The sequence below is a fragment of the Anopheles stephensi genome, chromosome 2, assembly GCF_013141755.1.
Source record: "Anopheles stephensi strain Indian chromosome 2, UCI_ANSTEP_V1.0, whole genome shotgun sequence".
NCBI classification, from domain to species: Eukaryota; Metazoa; Arthropoda; class Insecta; order Diptera; family Culicidae; genus Anopheles; species Anopheles stephensi.
This window is the reverse complement of record NC_050202.1, coordinates 6,118,201-6,133,766: the sequence shown is the minus strand read 5'-3', so window position 1 is coordinate 6,133,766 and position 15,566 is coordinate 6,118,201. Positions and strand designations below refer to the sequence as shown.

The window sequence follows — 15,566 nt, the reverse complement described above, 5'->3', positions numbered from 1 at the left end:
AAACTGTAACATCCAGCCCCAGAGCTGGACAGGTTCTACTAGGTTCTCGGGCTCTAAAATCACCTGACCGACTGTTGACGGGACTAAGGGCAAGAGCAACATCAGCAACATCATCACAACGCCCAGCTTTACAAGTGGTCCCGAAACCTGGAAACCCATTTCCAGGTTCCGAAAGGTAAATGTTTGCCTTCGAATAATGATTATTTTTATCTAAACACACGAGGCATCTTCACAGAAACATGCCCGGGGAAAAAAAGGGGTAGCGGCAAAGCCCACACGAACGCCTACCCGCAAAAGGTCAGAATAGTTCCACAAACATTGGACCATCAGGGGATCAAACACAGCCTTTCCAAGCCACCAGTGTCCGCCAGGCCAGCGAACCTCACCGTCAATCAGGGAATATTCTGTCCACTTGTTTTTTTCTTCCTGGTTTTTAAGGTTCTCCACGCTAGTCCAGGTTGGGTTGTTTCGTGGCCTGGGTCTGTTTACATAGGCCCGTGTGTGTGTGTGTGTGAGAGAGCCGCTGGGTGGGTGGATTATCGATGTTCAAAGATTAAGGCAAGTGGCGATTAAGGCGAATCGATTGGCTTTAGTGCTAGAGCGTTTCGTGCGGGAACAGAATTTCTGTGTTGTTTTTGCAGTACTGCGGCTTCTTCGGGAGAAAGGCAAGTACTGTAAGGGAGCACGAGCAAGTTTTTTTTCCGAAACTGGTAGAAGCTTAGCAGCGCTTAGAGGAAGGGCCAGATTAAAAGGTATTATCGTAAATGAAGAACAACAAAAACCCCCGGGAAGGTTATCAGGGCTTAAAGGGAGAGTGAAGGAATTTTTGTACGGCAAAGCATCAATATGCAGATAAAGCGTTTAAAGGCAAGAGTTCCCTTTTTGGGGTGGGTTTGGACTTTAAGAAGTTGAGTTGAGACTCCGTTTTTTCCCATCAATCAAGGAAATCTTAATTAAGTTGCTTGCGTTGCAACCGTCCGGGAGGAAGAATTTTCCCGAAGTGCTTTTTCGCTCGTTCGCAATAAAAGTGCGTCGCGCGATCGTTTGGCGATCAATTTTACTACCCAGCACTCGATTCGTTGCCTTTAATCAAACACGAGCAAGTGCATGTTGGAAGGTCTCGCTGCGAATTAAGCCTTCAGCTATAGGAAGCCTTCTCCAGAACGACTTACACGATGTTTAACTACCTGCATCCGTTGCGTGTATCTTGTGCTGGCCATTAAACCAAACGCACACCGCGGTAGATGCATCTGCTCCACCAGAAGTTACCGCCGGGCGTTAATTGCTCTCATCGCAGATAAGACCGTTTGCTTGTGGTGAAGATTTTCTCACACACTATTAGTATCGGGCAGTATTTGGGGGTATGATCGAGTTTCGCAACGACAATCGTAAAGCTGCACGTGCAATTAATCCGGACGCACGGTAACCGGTCAACAGCTTCATTACGCCAGCTGCGATCGTTTTTGGCTGGATGCGAATTAATTGGTCCCCGAAAAGGTGATGAAATTTGATTCTCAAATCTCGTCCAAGCAGTAAGGTTGTAAAATCTGCACCGTTTCCAGCCGGCTTCTGGTTGGTCACTTTAACGGCCGCCTCGGAAGCCTTCCCTCATATCCGCGCACGCGGGATGGGCATCGATGGATGGGTTTTTGAAGTGAGGCAGAAGATCATGAAACTGAACCAAATCGAACAAAACAGAGCGATAAAACTGTGACAATAAAATACTTTTACCGAAATGTCCACCGAGATACGATCATGAGTGCTGCTTTTTTTTTGCAGACGGCTGGAAACCTCCCCGAATTCCCGTAGCGTTAAGGGACGTTCGGCTTGTTCCGCAAATCAGAATTTAGGCTCAGGAGACGGGAGAAAAAAAAATTGGACCGAAAGGGGCGTACGGGAACGACAACAACGGGGCTGCCGAGAGGGCGGACCAGTGCTAAGCGCTTTAATGCTGGGTATCGATGTCAGGCGGCTTCCTGGATGCCGATGGATGGATCCTGGGCTGGGATTTTGTGGACCGTGCGACAACCGACTGCTGGTAAGCGTACGGACTTGCCATGGGCCAACAACAAAAAAAACAAGCTAGCAGCATCATATCAACAGTCAAAAGCGAGGGAAAAATAAAATCAAGTACATGCACACACCCGGCAGAAACAGAGCGGGGTAGCGACCCGAGTACCGCGGAGATAGAATTGCACTTTTGAAGATCTCCGCCCGATACCCCGGAATCTTTTGGCGGAACCGAACAGAGGAGAGCAACAGCCCAAAAAAAAAATGGTGAAATAAGGAAGGAAGCAAAGGCAAAAGCATCCCCGGGACGGGATGGAAAATCAGAAAGAAATTCCATATCCTTACTTGCCGACCGACCGGAAAGCGTCGTTCGCTGGAGCGTGGAGAAGACTGGAGATCGAAATGACAACTTTAGGGAACTCAAGTATCCAACAATTGTCATTGTCAGTCAGGCACAATTCATTTGACGAAAAGTGGTAAATCGATATCTTTTTTTTGCATTGCTTTGCCATTGCAGAGCCTTGCCGGCCAGCAGAGCAAAAAGCCCCTTTCGGTAGGGAAGTACTTTCGGGGCAGCCGAGATCGGTTAACGATGTACGACGAGCGTCGCCTTCAATCGACTGTAACAGTAATGATCGGGTGCAGATTGTGCTGAAGTGGACGGTCATCCTGGAGACTTTCTTCGGACCGATTTACCTCATCTCTTAAGAGCGATTTAATGTTTTATAGCAAGTGGAGCCATTTTGTTGGAAGCTATATTAACTCCAAGCTGATGTCTTGTTTCTACGATTACATTTGGAAGAGTTAGAAGAGCACGCTTTAGCGCTAAAAAAACACACGTTTCAAATACCGTAACGATATCGGATGTCTGCCTCATGGCTTCTTACATCCTCATGCGACCTTTCTTCGGCACGGCGCCTTCCATCAGCGAGGAAGGAAAAAAAAACGCCACCGCTTCTCAACATATTTTAGATGACGCAAAAATAAAAAATAAAACAGCTGACTCCTTTCGGTCTGACAGAAGACAATACGCCGGTTACAGTGGTTTGTGATACGCCGGTACCCGCTTAAATGTCAATCGTGCCAAGAAGAAAGTGTGGGTAGCAAAAAGTGCTGTACCAGGAATTATCGCGACCGAAGGCTTCAGTGCAGGGCGATCAGTTACCGTGGAAAGTTGAAAGGGATTGTTGGAAGACGGTTTTGAATGATTTGTGCTTCTGTAATTGCACCCGGATGTTGCTTTATTGCACAATCAATTAAGTATTATGTCTAGAACTAAGGACTATACAAGGATGCTATAACTTTATAGCAACCAGCTCTTAGGTCATGGCCGGCATTTCTCGCTTACTAGACTTATTTGGATAGTCAGTCATCTCTACCGGGGAACGGCCCAGATGAGGTTTGATCTTCAGTCCCGTCGTGTGAAGACTGGCGCCGCTGTAGCCTCTTTTAACTCTGCCGCCCTCAAATGATGTTGATAATTTTATAGCACTTTACATGTACTAAATGTACTATTTTCAAGCCATCTCAACAAATGCTTTCAACATTGTTTGACGGCCAAAAGTTCTTCTTCCATTAACATCCTATATCGCAAAACTTCAAAACAGTTTAATGCCTTTTTCTCCCCTTTATCGCTTTTCGATCAAAATCAACAAAAACCCGCTTCTCCCGACCTTCCGGCTGATGGTGACGATGCGCTAGCGATGCTTCTGCTCCATCTACCAATTAGTGAACCGAAAATTGCTCCCGTTGTTGAGATTACCGGCCTATTTTGGCGATGACATTAGGTTTCGAGCCACCACGCACCATCCCGCCAACCGGTTCGATGCTTTCCACCGTTCGCAAATTTTGAAAACTGCAGACCGACACCGTCAAACGATGCAACCGGTTGCACCAGAGCCTCTGCCTGCCTGCCTATCTGTCTGGCCGGGCCGAACGAGTTGATAACACGCTCGATTTCAGCAAACAAAACAATCGAGTTTCAATATTGCCACCCCGAACCCCGCCGGGGGTCCGCCGAAATCTACCCAGCATCATCGACCAGCACCATCGACGAACAGGGCCCGCTCGTTGAATATATCATAAACTAAATCAATTTTACGCTCGACTGAGTGAGTGTCCCCTGGTCCTCTTTTATTGAGTCATGCGCTCGCATGTTACCGACGGGCACTGTAAAATGCATTTTCGCTCCAGTGTCCCACGAGGGGAGGGAAATTCTGGGGAGAAGGTCCGCCACTGGTGGAGTCTGTTTGGATTCGCAACTCTTTCGCCCATTCGCCCGGTGATGGGAACGGCACGGCACCAATCGGATCGGCCCAGGGATTCCTGGGCTTGTGCTGTTTGAGTTTCTTGGCCTCGGTGTGTCCAGGATACGGTTTCGCCAGCCACGACAACGACCCGGGAAATATGGCTCGTCTGGACATGGGTGGCCGCTTCCGAGTGGCGAGAGCACCCTCCTCTGCTGGTGCTGTTTTATGGTCCAGTGGTCCGGAGCCGAATCGAGCAGAGGGCACGATTTAAAGCGTTATGCTTTCAACAACTTTTGCTGGCTGTGTCGTTGGGCGACCCATAGACCATGGGAGGTTTGGTATAATAGGAGAAATAGTAAAAAGTAATTAATATGAGTGCATAAACTGTGAGATAAACAATGGGAGGACATAAAACCAATAAGGAGTGTTATTTTGCTAACAGAAACCCTGACATATTACTAGGTGAAGTATAACTATTCCTCCTCACAATATGTTGGGAATATGGGAAACTTCCCTGGAGTCCTTGCCGTGGTGAATCTCGTGGTGAATGAGATATCTTTGTGTAAGATAAATCTAGCAGTTCTAGCAGTTATCAGGACTTGTCCAAGAATGATCTTTAATCCAGAAATTTACTATGCTTCAAAAAAGTTTGAGAATAACTGATTAAATATAATGCTATTCGACTCCAGTATCTTCAACTCCATAAGCAAACCTTCTATTCTAATGCTCTGGTTAGCCCCCGACAGGACCCAACTAATCTTAATATTGAGCCTTCGGCAAAAACCTTTCAAGCATTCGAGCTCACTTCCCAAAATACAACTCAACGTGATACGACGCCCGTAACCTAATATCGGCTAAGTAGAGTGGGAAATAAAAACGAATGATCAATTTATTTCCCATCCCGTGCTACCACCGTTCGGCATTAGACTTCCCACAGCAAGCAACGTGTGGTCCGTACGAGAAGCCCCAAAATAGTACCTACGATAGTAGCCCCAGAAAGGGCTACAGTCCAGCCGAGTGCCGGCGATCAACGATTTGTTTTTCCTTCTCAGGGTTTTTTTTGTGATTGTGTGTTCTTTGCCTGAATCTGGCCCAGTGCTACCATTCAATCGAATCAACGCTATCGAAAACTGCACCAACTGCAAGAAAGGTACACTGCTTGGGAAGGCAAAATAAACTCTCCACATGCTCTCCGCCTGGGGAGTCCGGCTTTTCCGTCTATTATCGTAAGCGATTTCACAATATCACTACAATCAATTTCTATCTTGCCAGTACCATACCGGTGCAGCACCAAGTGAAAAAGAAGGCGGTAGGAAAATGCTACACTCACTGGGGAGTTAAATTGTTTTGATTTCATCAACATCAATGAATTAAATATGGAGTAAAGCTCCATACAGCTGCATACGGTCGACCGAACGAAAAGGGACGAGACGATTTCGTAAAGAACTTTTTCCCAGCGGAAGCGGTAGAAAAGAATGGGAAAATCAATTCAAATAAAATATGCAACATTATTCGGTGCGACAATGATGTAGAGGTTACGGTGCGCTACAACCCCCCGATATGAAATCGTCGAATCAATGAAGTGATCCCTCTTCGTAACAATCAAAGGGAACAGAAACGATGGCGAAAGAACACAAAAAAAAGAGATCGATTGAACGAAGCACTTTTGAAGATGTTTATCAGCACCGGCTGAAGTTTGCCGTGCGAGCGAGTGAGTTTCAATTGTCCGAGAAGAAAATTGCGACAAAAATCAGGTCACATTTCACGGAGCACACAGGGAGACATTTTCACTTTACCCGGCAATTGTCACAGCCAATTGAGGTGAGGTGCAGCGTGAAGTTTTGCCCCGGATTGGATGTGCAACGCTTGCGATACGATCGCACATTGCCAGCACTTGAGAGATTGTTTTGCAACGAGACAGACATGGAAGGATGGCAGCAGCAGCAGTAGTAGTTCAAAACTACGCATCTGTTACAAGTTTGGAGTACTGTGTTACCTTCACACAGGATGTTTGGGAATCGGATCTTGCAACGATTTGCGTTGCAGCGGCAGCAAACAAAGGATGCGTCAAGGATCAATTGAAGCAATTCCTGCTTTGCCTCAGGAAGATAAGAGACATATTGGTTCGCCTTTCTTTGGCGAGAATGCTTTGAGTTACAATTGTTGAGAGATAATATAGAAACTCCTTAAACATGGAGGAGATTTGTATCTCTGTTCCATAAGATCTTGTAATGTCAGTTGCTGTGGGCGAAAATGAATGAATAATGAATTTCATGAATGAACAAATAGGCTCCACAACCAGCTGGAGCCATTTTAATGACTTCCAACATAGCGCTCGATGGGTAAGTACATGGTAACGTTGGTAAGGCACGAGTGAACAAACGCTGCTCGGACTGGTTTCGAATCTCAACTGCATCATGTGTGTAAAGGGTGGCGACATTTCACCAGAGCCTTTTTTTCTATTTCCGAGTATTAAAATCCGAGTCCAAGTTGATGCAACTTTGCTGCAGATAACTCATATACCCTAAGCATTCATTTAAGAGCATCACAGAAATTGTTACAAAACAAAGGATCCGCAAGAAATCACACCAAAAGAAATAAAAATTCGTTACACAAAAATCGAGCAATTTTGGGAGGACAAATCTCACTCTACCCCAAGTGCCAAATTCTAGGCCCCATCAACTAAACCACATCCGTCCAACTGCAATCTCGCCTGCGACCATATAATTTTAATTTTCTTCACCACCCTAAAAATCAGGACTCTGCGCCACGTCCCCCAAGTGGCATGCGGACAAAATTCTATCGATTTTTACAACAGCAGTTATTGCCTGTACTGTATTTTGATGTCATATCGCTTTTTTGCACGGAGGAAACACTTAACACCTTGTCCGCGACGTCTCTCTCGCGTTCGAAACAAAGCAACAATAAAAAAGGCAATCCAGAACGGTCAGGAAAAACATGAACATTTTCTACCATGCCAAACGACCCAGAAGATAGAACAGGCTCTTTATTGTCCTCTTTGGCTGTTGGCGTTGACCGATATTTTGCTCTCCACCGTTTTTTTCGTACCACGGACCATGGGTGAGGATGACATAAAATATGCAAATTTTCGTCATTGACATTCCATTCCAGTTGGGAGACCGCAACGCAGCCGCACGCTGCCTCCGTCTCGGTCAGTTTTGCTCGGTTCGGGATCAGAATTTGGAAGGATTAATCACTCATCAGGTTTTTTTTTGTTCGGGGAAGCTAACATCTCTACCTCTCCGGTCGATTGTTTTATACCACTCCGGAGTCATAAACCGTCCCGTTTCACCACTGCGCCCCAACTAATTATCGTCTTCATTATCAAAATATTTGCTTCCAAACTTCGGTGAACATCACCCAACACAGAGTGACCACAGAGTGTGTTGCTCCCCTCGTCTGGTTCGTTCGGGAAAGGAAAGTTTGGGTTCGAGGTCGCACCCAGAGTTGCATATTCCATAAAGTGATAAAAAATTCAAATCAATCACCAATGTATCGGAGTTGGCCGAGAGTTTTTTGGGATAAGTCCCCGGTTCGATTCGATGGGGTTTTTAGTTGTTTTTGTTTAATTACCACCATCTCTGGACCAATTCCTGACGTTTTTTCTCTCTCTCGGTCTTTCTCTTCAGTTTGATGGTCCATTGTTTTGGGCTGTTGTTGTTCCAAAAATATTCCCTCTGTCCCGCATATCCTTTTTCGGCATGTTACGCTCGGGCTCTCTACGGGTGATCCCAAAGCCCTGAAGAATAGGAGCATGGTAAAGTAAGAAAACGACAAGCCGTTTGTAACAGTTTCCATCTTTAAAGTGTGGCATTTCGGTCCTACCTGGAACTCCCAGGCATCCATCGGCAAGGATCCTTCTGCTGCCCCGCTACCAGACAAGGATGTCTGCCGATGTCTCCGCACCAAGTAAATTAGGTCCGATTTTTTTTTTCGTGTTTCAAGAGCGCTGTGAGTTCGTAGAAGCTGCTGCAAGAATTGCGAAGGAACGGCCCAAAGCGGATTGGACCAAAAATTATGAACTGCTGCTCTTCTAACGCTGCGCCCATGTTCCTTTGCCGCGTTGTGAATATTTCCCCTTCTATAATGCAACGAGGATGCACTTGCAGATGGAAGATGCGAGAGCGTGAGAATGAGCGAGCGAGAGGAGAGAGATCGCGCGAACGTGTGAGAGTGAATTCCCCCATCTGGTTCGGGATGAATTTCTCTTTCGCGTACACGCGATGAATGCGCGCCGTGTTCGGCTTTAGACGCATGAACTCAAGCACAATTCTAGAGAGCGAGAGATTGGACTCGAAGGACAGAGAGCGAGTAATAATGGGAAGAAAAAGAGGCGAATGGTCAAAATTCGTACCGTGCGGCATTCACCCGAAAATGTTACTTTTCCGATCCACGTTTACCAGTAAGTTCATTCGTTAACCAACTCTCATCGGGTGCGGACGTGCGTTCGTTTGTTGCGCTCCGCCTTAAAGCAAAGCTAATTCCGCTTTATCAAAACGAGAAAACGTTGATATAGAATAGAATAGAAATTCGACCGAACATTCTGCTGGAAACGTGTTGCGTGATTGTGTATACTCTTCTGAACGCGTGCGATTACTAGTGAAAACGGGAAAAAAGCTTGCGTTTGTAGCCCAAAATCATCACACGCGCAATTACGCAAGGAAAACCAAGTCAGAGCCTGCTATTCGCGTTCACACAGAGAACATTTGCTCGCTCGTTGTACTATCAACCCGCCCCGGTGTATGTGGTGAAAATCGTGCAAAACCCAAGCATGCTGTGAAGTTGCGAGTTTGTGTGTGTGCGTGTTGAATCCGAGGGAAAATCGAATCCTTTTCGAGAAGGGAAAAAGCAAGGAAAAAGCCCGGAGATATCCCATAATGAAGAAACCGTGTTGCTGGAAGTGAGATGCGATTGTGTTGTGCTGGTGGCGCGTGTGAAAGCGATTGTTGGCGTGGTGGAAAACCCGGCGGTGGTGCTGGTTGCTTACCGGGTGGCACAAAACCATGATGCTGTCCGTGCTGGTAGCGTCCTTCCACACACCGACGAGAGGAAAAGCAGCAGCAGTTAAGCAGTCGTCCGCATTGAGGAAAAGTTTCTAGGCACACACACCTTGGGCGTCCTTTCGCGGTTTTCCGTTTTCCGTTCCGTTTGTGTTTTTGTTTTTTGGTTTTGTTCGAAATTTTTCCGTTCCGTGTGTGTGATCCTTTCGGTTTCAACATTTTCCGCACCGTGTTACTTGTGCCGTGTGTGTATGTTTTAGTGTGCATATGCCTCGCCCACCTTCGAAAGCCAAGCGTGCCGTCGTGCTTCGCAGGAAAAGTTTTGACCAAACGTATTTCGTGCTATTTTCAAAAAAAGAGGGCCGTCATCACAAATAAAGGCTGCTGTGTGTACTGATGTGTGTGCGGGTACATGTGCGCGTGTGTGTTTGTGTGAATATTGTCCTGTGGCAAAGGCCACCAACGTATAGAAATCGTCGGAAGTGAGTGTAGAGTGTAATAGAGAGAGAAAGAGGAAGGTCCCTTTTCTGTGGACTTCAACGTCACAATAAAATGAAGCAGTTCCTGAAGTTGGTAGTGCTGTTGGTGGCGTTGGTCACCGTGACCGTGGCCCGTTCGAACCTGATGAACCGTATGGATGTGGCCCCCCGTGGCTGCAAGTGGCAGCGAGTGTTGGACGAAACGGGCGAAGAGGATGCCCAGGCCACCGTGACTACGGTGCTGTCCTGCAAGCTGAAAACGATCGGCGGCACGGACACGCTGATGCGCAATCTGTCCTCGTACCAGATCGAACGCATCAATTCGCTGCGGCTCGAGTGCAGCGACATTCTGTTCTTCGAAAGTTCGCTCGAAGCGAACCAACATTCCGGAGCGTTTCTCGGTTCGCTGCGGCGTCTGCGGGACCTCAAGATTGAGTACTGCAAGATCAAGTACGTGCCTTCGATGGTGCTGGCGACACTACGTGACCTCCGGTCGCTGTCCCTCCGCACGCACAACACCGACTGGTCGGCGATGAACCTGGAGTTCCATCCGGAAAGCTTCCGGGGACTGACGGAGCTGAAGCGGCTCGACCTGGCCGACAACAACATCTGGAGCCTGCCGACGGACGTGTTCTGTCCGCTGTTTTCCCTGCGCCATCTCAACCTGACCCGCAACCGGCTGACGGATGTGTCCCAGCTTGGGTTCTCCGACTGGGGCAACGGACCAACGGCACCGGGGAAGGCATGCAACACCGGGCTGGAGGTGTTGGATCTGTCGCACAACGATCTGCTCGCCCTGCCCGACAACGGGCTGTCCTCGCTCCGTTCGCTCAGTGTGCTGATGCTGCAGAACAATCTGCTGACCGCGCTTGCCGACCGGTCCTTCGTTGGGCTCGGTTCGCTTAAAGTGCTCAACATGTCCAGCAACAAACTGGTGGCACTGCCACCGGAAACGTTCCAATCGACGCGCGAACTGCGACAGATCTATCTGCAGAACAACTCGCTTTCGGTGCTGGCACCGGGCATGCTCGAAGGTCTCGACCGGCTAGAGATCCTGGACCTTTCCTACAACGAGCTAACGTCCGAGTGGGTGAAGCGAAACACGTTTGCCGGTATGAAGCGGTTGGTGGTGCTGGAGATTGCCCACAACGCGCTCACCAAGATCGATCGGCACGTGTTCCGGGAGCTTTACAGTCTGCAGATTCTCAACCTGGAAGCGAACCAGATTGAATCGATTGCGGATAACGCGTTTAGCGATCTGAAGAATCTGGTAGCGCTCACGCTGTCCCACAACCGGCTAAAACGTATCGAGCAGCATCACTTTTCCGAGCTTTACGTGCTGAACCAGCTGTATATTGAGTCGAACATGATTGAATCGATGCATGGACGAGCGCTGGAGAATCTGACCAACCTGAACGATCTGAACCTGAATGACAACCGGCTGACGGAGATTCCGGAAGGATTGGGCAAGCTGCGGTTCCTGAAATCGCTCGACCTTGGCAAGAACCGTATCAGCGCGGTCAGCAACGCTTCGTTCGAGGGTCTAGAGCAGCTGCTCGGCTTGCGGCTGGTGGAGAACCGCATCACTAACATCTCGCGGGATGCGTTCGTGACGCTGTCATCCCTGCACGTACTTAACCTCGCCTCGAACCAAATCCGTCACATCGACCAGTCGGCGTTCAGTTCCAACCCAACGATTCGTGCGATTCGATTGGATAACAATGATCTGGAAGATATTAGCGGTGTGTTTACGTCGCTACCGGCACTGGTGTTCCTGAACGTGTCCGACAACCAGATCCGTCTGTTTGACTATTCGCATTTCCCAGTCTCGCTCGAGTGGCTCGATATGCATCAGAACAATATTACCGAGCTCGGCAACTATTACGACCTAAACAATCTGCAGATAAAGATGCTGGATGTGTCCTTCAATCGGTTAACGTCGGTGGATGCGAAATGCATCCCCGATAGCATCGAGACACTCTTCCTCAACAATAACGCTCTGGAAGAGGTGGCTGCCGGTACGTTCCTCTCCAAACGCTCGCTGGAGAAAGTGGTCCTGTACGGGAACTACCTGCGGAAGTTGGAAATCGGTGCCCTGGCGTTGACCCGCGTTGCCGATGACCGTGAAGTGCCGGCGTTCTACCTGGGCGACAACCCGATCCACTGTGACTGTACGATGGAGTGGCTGCAGGGCATCAACAAGCTGGCCCATCTCCGGCAGCATCCGCGCGTTATGGATCTCGACACGGTCCTCTGCACGATGGAGCACGAACGCGGGGCAAGCATCCGGCCGCTGATGGATCTTCGACCGCACGATTTCCTGTGCCGGTACGAGACGCACTGTTTCGCCACATGTCACTGCTGTGAGTTTGATGCGTGCGATTGCAAGATGACGTGTCCGGACCGGTGCAGCTGTTACCACGACCACACGTGGAAGGCGAACATAGTGGATTGCGGCAGTGCCGATTACACCGAGGTGCCGGAACACATCCCAATGGATGCGTCCACCATCTATCTGGACGGGAACGAGCTGCGGCAGCTTGCCAGCCATCAGTTCATCGGGAAGAAAAAGCTGGAAGTGCTGTACCTGAATGGTAGCAACATCCGGGACGTGCACAACCGTACGTTCAATGGGATTCCGAGCCTGCGGGTGCTCCATCTCGAGAACAACTACATCAACGAGCTGCGCGGGTTCGAGTTCGATCAGCTGACGAACCTGAACGAGCTGTACCTGGACCACAACGCGATCGGGTTTGTCGGCGAGCGTACGTTCGAGAGCTTGCGGTTTCTGGAGGTGATTAACCTGAACGATAACCGCATCAGTGAGTTCCGACCGTGGCAGGCGTTTGCGGCGGCCACCGAGACCGGTTCCCTTGCCCGGGTGTCCTTGGACGGGAATCGGTGGCGGTGTGACTGTGAGTCCTTGCGCCGGCTACAGCGCTGGATTCGTGGTGTTAGTGGCAACTTCGATCTGCAGCGGATGGTGTGCGCTGATAGTCGGGTTGTGGCTGACGCTATCGCGTCCTGTGACAGCCGGCAACCGGGAACGTTCGGTGGAGATCTCGGCGCGGGTGAGGTTGATGGTGAGGGCCCGCCGGCTGTCCATCGGACGGTTCTGCTTGGGCACGGACTGATTGGTGGAGGGTACGTTCCTCTGCTGGCGGCAATCCTCGTTGCCATCATCGGTACGGCGCTGATCGTGGCGTTGGCGTGTGTCTTCCGGCAGGACGTGAGGTTGTGGGCACATGCACGTTACGGTGTCCGGTTGGTGAAGGACCCGATAATTGTCGGCGCTGGACGGAAGGAGGCCGATTCGGACCGTCTCTACGACTGCTACATGGTGCACAGTGTCCACGATAGCGATTTCGTGGGTCGGCTGCTTGGTGCTGAGCTGCAGCTCCACGGGTACTCCGTGTGTCTTCATCATCGGGATGTCCATCCAGGTGCGTTCCTTGCAGACTCGTTACAGGGTGCAGCTGATGCTGCCCGCAAACTGCTGCTCGTCGTCTCGATGAACTTCCTGCAAACCGAATGGTCTCAGCCACAGTTCCGTGTCGCGCTGCAGTCCGTTATTGAGAGCATTCGGCCCGCCCATCGTCGCCATAAGATCGTGCTGGTGCTTACCGCCCCTGTGGAGATAGTGGCGATGGACCCGATCATGCATCTGCTGATCCGCACCTGCACCGTGGCGTGCTGGGGCGAGCGCAAGTTCTGGGACAAGCTCCGGTACGCGCTGCCGGACGTGCCGAAGGACCGAGTACCGGCCAAGCTCGGTGACATCACCCGCAGTCCGGCCAATCTGCGCTACACACCTGCCCCGACGTCGCTGGAGCAGTGGTGCAAGATCAGCCCGGGTGAAGGAGGCAACGGCGGCGGCGGCGGCGGGGTCGTGGTACCGCCCGGTGGGCCCGTCCCGGTCCCGGTGGCCATCCCGCAGAGCACTCCATCCCAAAGCACCTGCAACACGGAGGACGAATCGTCGTCGTCCGCATCCTCACAACACTACGAGGCTCCGATGAGTCAGCACTACAACATGAGCCGATCCAGTGCCTCGCTTGGTCACGTGTACTCCACGATACCGGAGACGCCCCAGATGGGGCGCAACGGAAGAGCTTACTTTGTGTAAAAAAAAGGACGCGGGAGTGAAGAAGGCGGCTTCTTCTGCTTCTTCTTCGTTCGCCTATGTTTTTAATGTGTTTTCCCAAAAAAAGAAGCGAAGAAGAAATCGCGCGTTTGTACATAACTACTAGTATCGAATTCAACCTAGCACTATAGACACGCATATTACGAAGATAGGGAAGTTGAGTAAGAGAAAGGAAAAACGGTTACGACAACATTACTACACTTAGTCAACACACGCTATTACAAAGGCGCAGAGTCAATTTTGTTGATTTTTAGTTTAAACGTAAGTTAAAAATGCGAATAAGATTGCTAACGTGGTATAGACACACAAACACACACTCGCCCTAATAACGTTAACGATGATCTCTTTGGCCAGCTAGAATCGATGAGGAGAAGGGGGTTGGGGAGATTTTTTTTTCTGTTCTTTTTTGGCGCGAAGCTGGTGGTCGCGAAGCTGGTGGTCAAAGGGAGTCTTGTGGTATTCTAATTCTTCCGAGAGTCTAGGATAACTGTTACTGATTTAATTCCGCGCCATTCCTGCTCTGATTTGCCAAATATATATTTCAACAGCGTGTTTTAATGAGGGGCGGAAGACAAAAAAGGAAAAAAAAAAAACGAAACACGGACCATAGGGGGGAGATGCGCGAGAATGCGTGTCGCACTTGTACTGTGAGAAGATTATATTAGGGCTAAATATATATATATACATACAGATAGAAATGACTTAAAATGATGATCGTGATACTAGTTTTTACATGGCCTTCCATCAGTGCGCTCCTTCGAGCCGCTCGTGCTCGGAGCGCTGACTTAACACTCGAAACACACTCAACACACAAAACAACGTACATTCGTATTAAGCACAACCGCCTAACGTTTAAGTAAGTAAGAATTGCATAATTGTACTTTATCGTGTCGTCCCACCTTACCCCCGTCGTGGAGGTGACTGTGTGTATGTTGGGTGTGGTGTGTTTGTGTTGTATCTGGCAGCAGGGCTCGACGTGCAAAAAGGGTTTTAAGGGTTTCTAGCCATACACAACCATCACCCATTTTACGTTTGTCCAGTCTGTTTCTCTCCGGTAATTGTGCTCTCATCCCACACACCCCAGAGTTTTTGCGTCATTACACGTGTTCGTTGAACGGTGGTGGTCAGAGTGTAGTCCTCCTGAGCCTGGGAAAAGTTTCGGGGAAAGTAGTAATGATGAGAGCATCTATTAGCTTCACATTAGAAGAAGGGGAGGCCCGTTGTGCGGTGAATGAAGTTGGTGCCATTTTGGAGAGAAGAAAAGGAAAATTATCCCCACCTCCCTCCCCGCCATTACACGTGCACACAGAACTGACCAATTTGAAAAAGAAAACCAGAGGTGGAAAAACATAGTCTGAAAAAATCTGAGCTGGAGCTACATTTATTGCCATAGAGGGAGCGGGAGACAAGTTGCAAAGAATTACAGGAAAAAACAAACTTAATGTAAATTAACAAGTTACCGAAGGGATGGAGTGTTATACCTAGCCAAGCACAAAACAAGAGAAGCGAAAACGGAAAGACAAAATTATATAATTTAACCATCATTACCACCACCACTATCAACAACACCCCCCCCCCCCCCCCCCCCCCCGGAGGAAATTTCGATACACAACCCACAAGCAAATGGCGCAACTCTGGGTTGCGTGCCCCACCCCATTGACAC

At 49.2% G+C, this 15,566-nt stretch overlaps 1 protein-coding gene across 1 annotated transcript; it reads left to right on the top strand.

Annotated features, from left to right (window-relative positions):
- The first annotated feature begins 8,681 nt into the window (after positions 1 to 8,681).
- LOC118508245 (toll-like receptor Tollo) lies at positions 8,682 to 15,336 on the top strand. The gene has a single exon (XM_036047858.1). The coding sequence runs from the start codon at positions 9,833 to 9,835 to the stop codon at positions 13,883 to 13,885; it is 4,053 nt and encodes a 1,350-aa protein (XP_035903751.1). The 5' UTR covers positions 8,682 to 9,832; the 3' UTR covers positions 13,886 to 15,336.
- Positions 15,337 to 15,566: the final 230 nt, after the last annotated feature.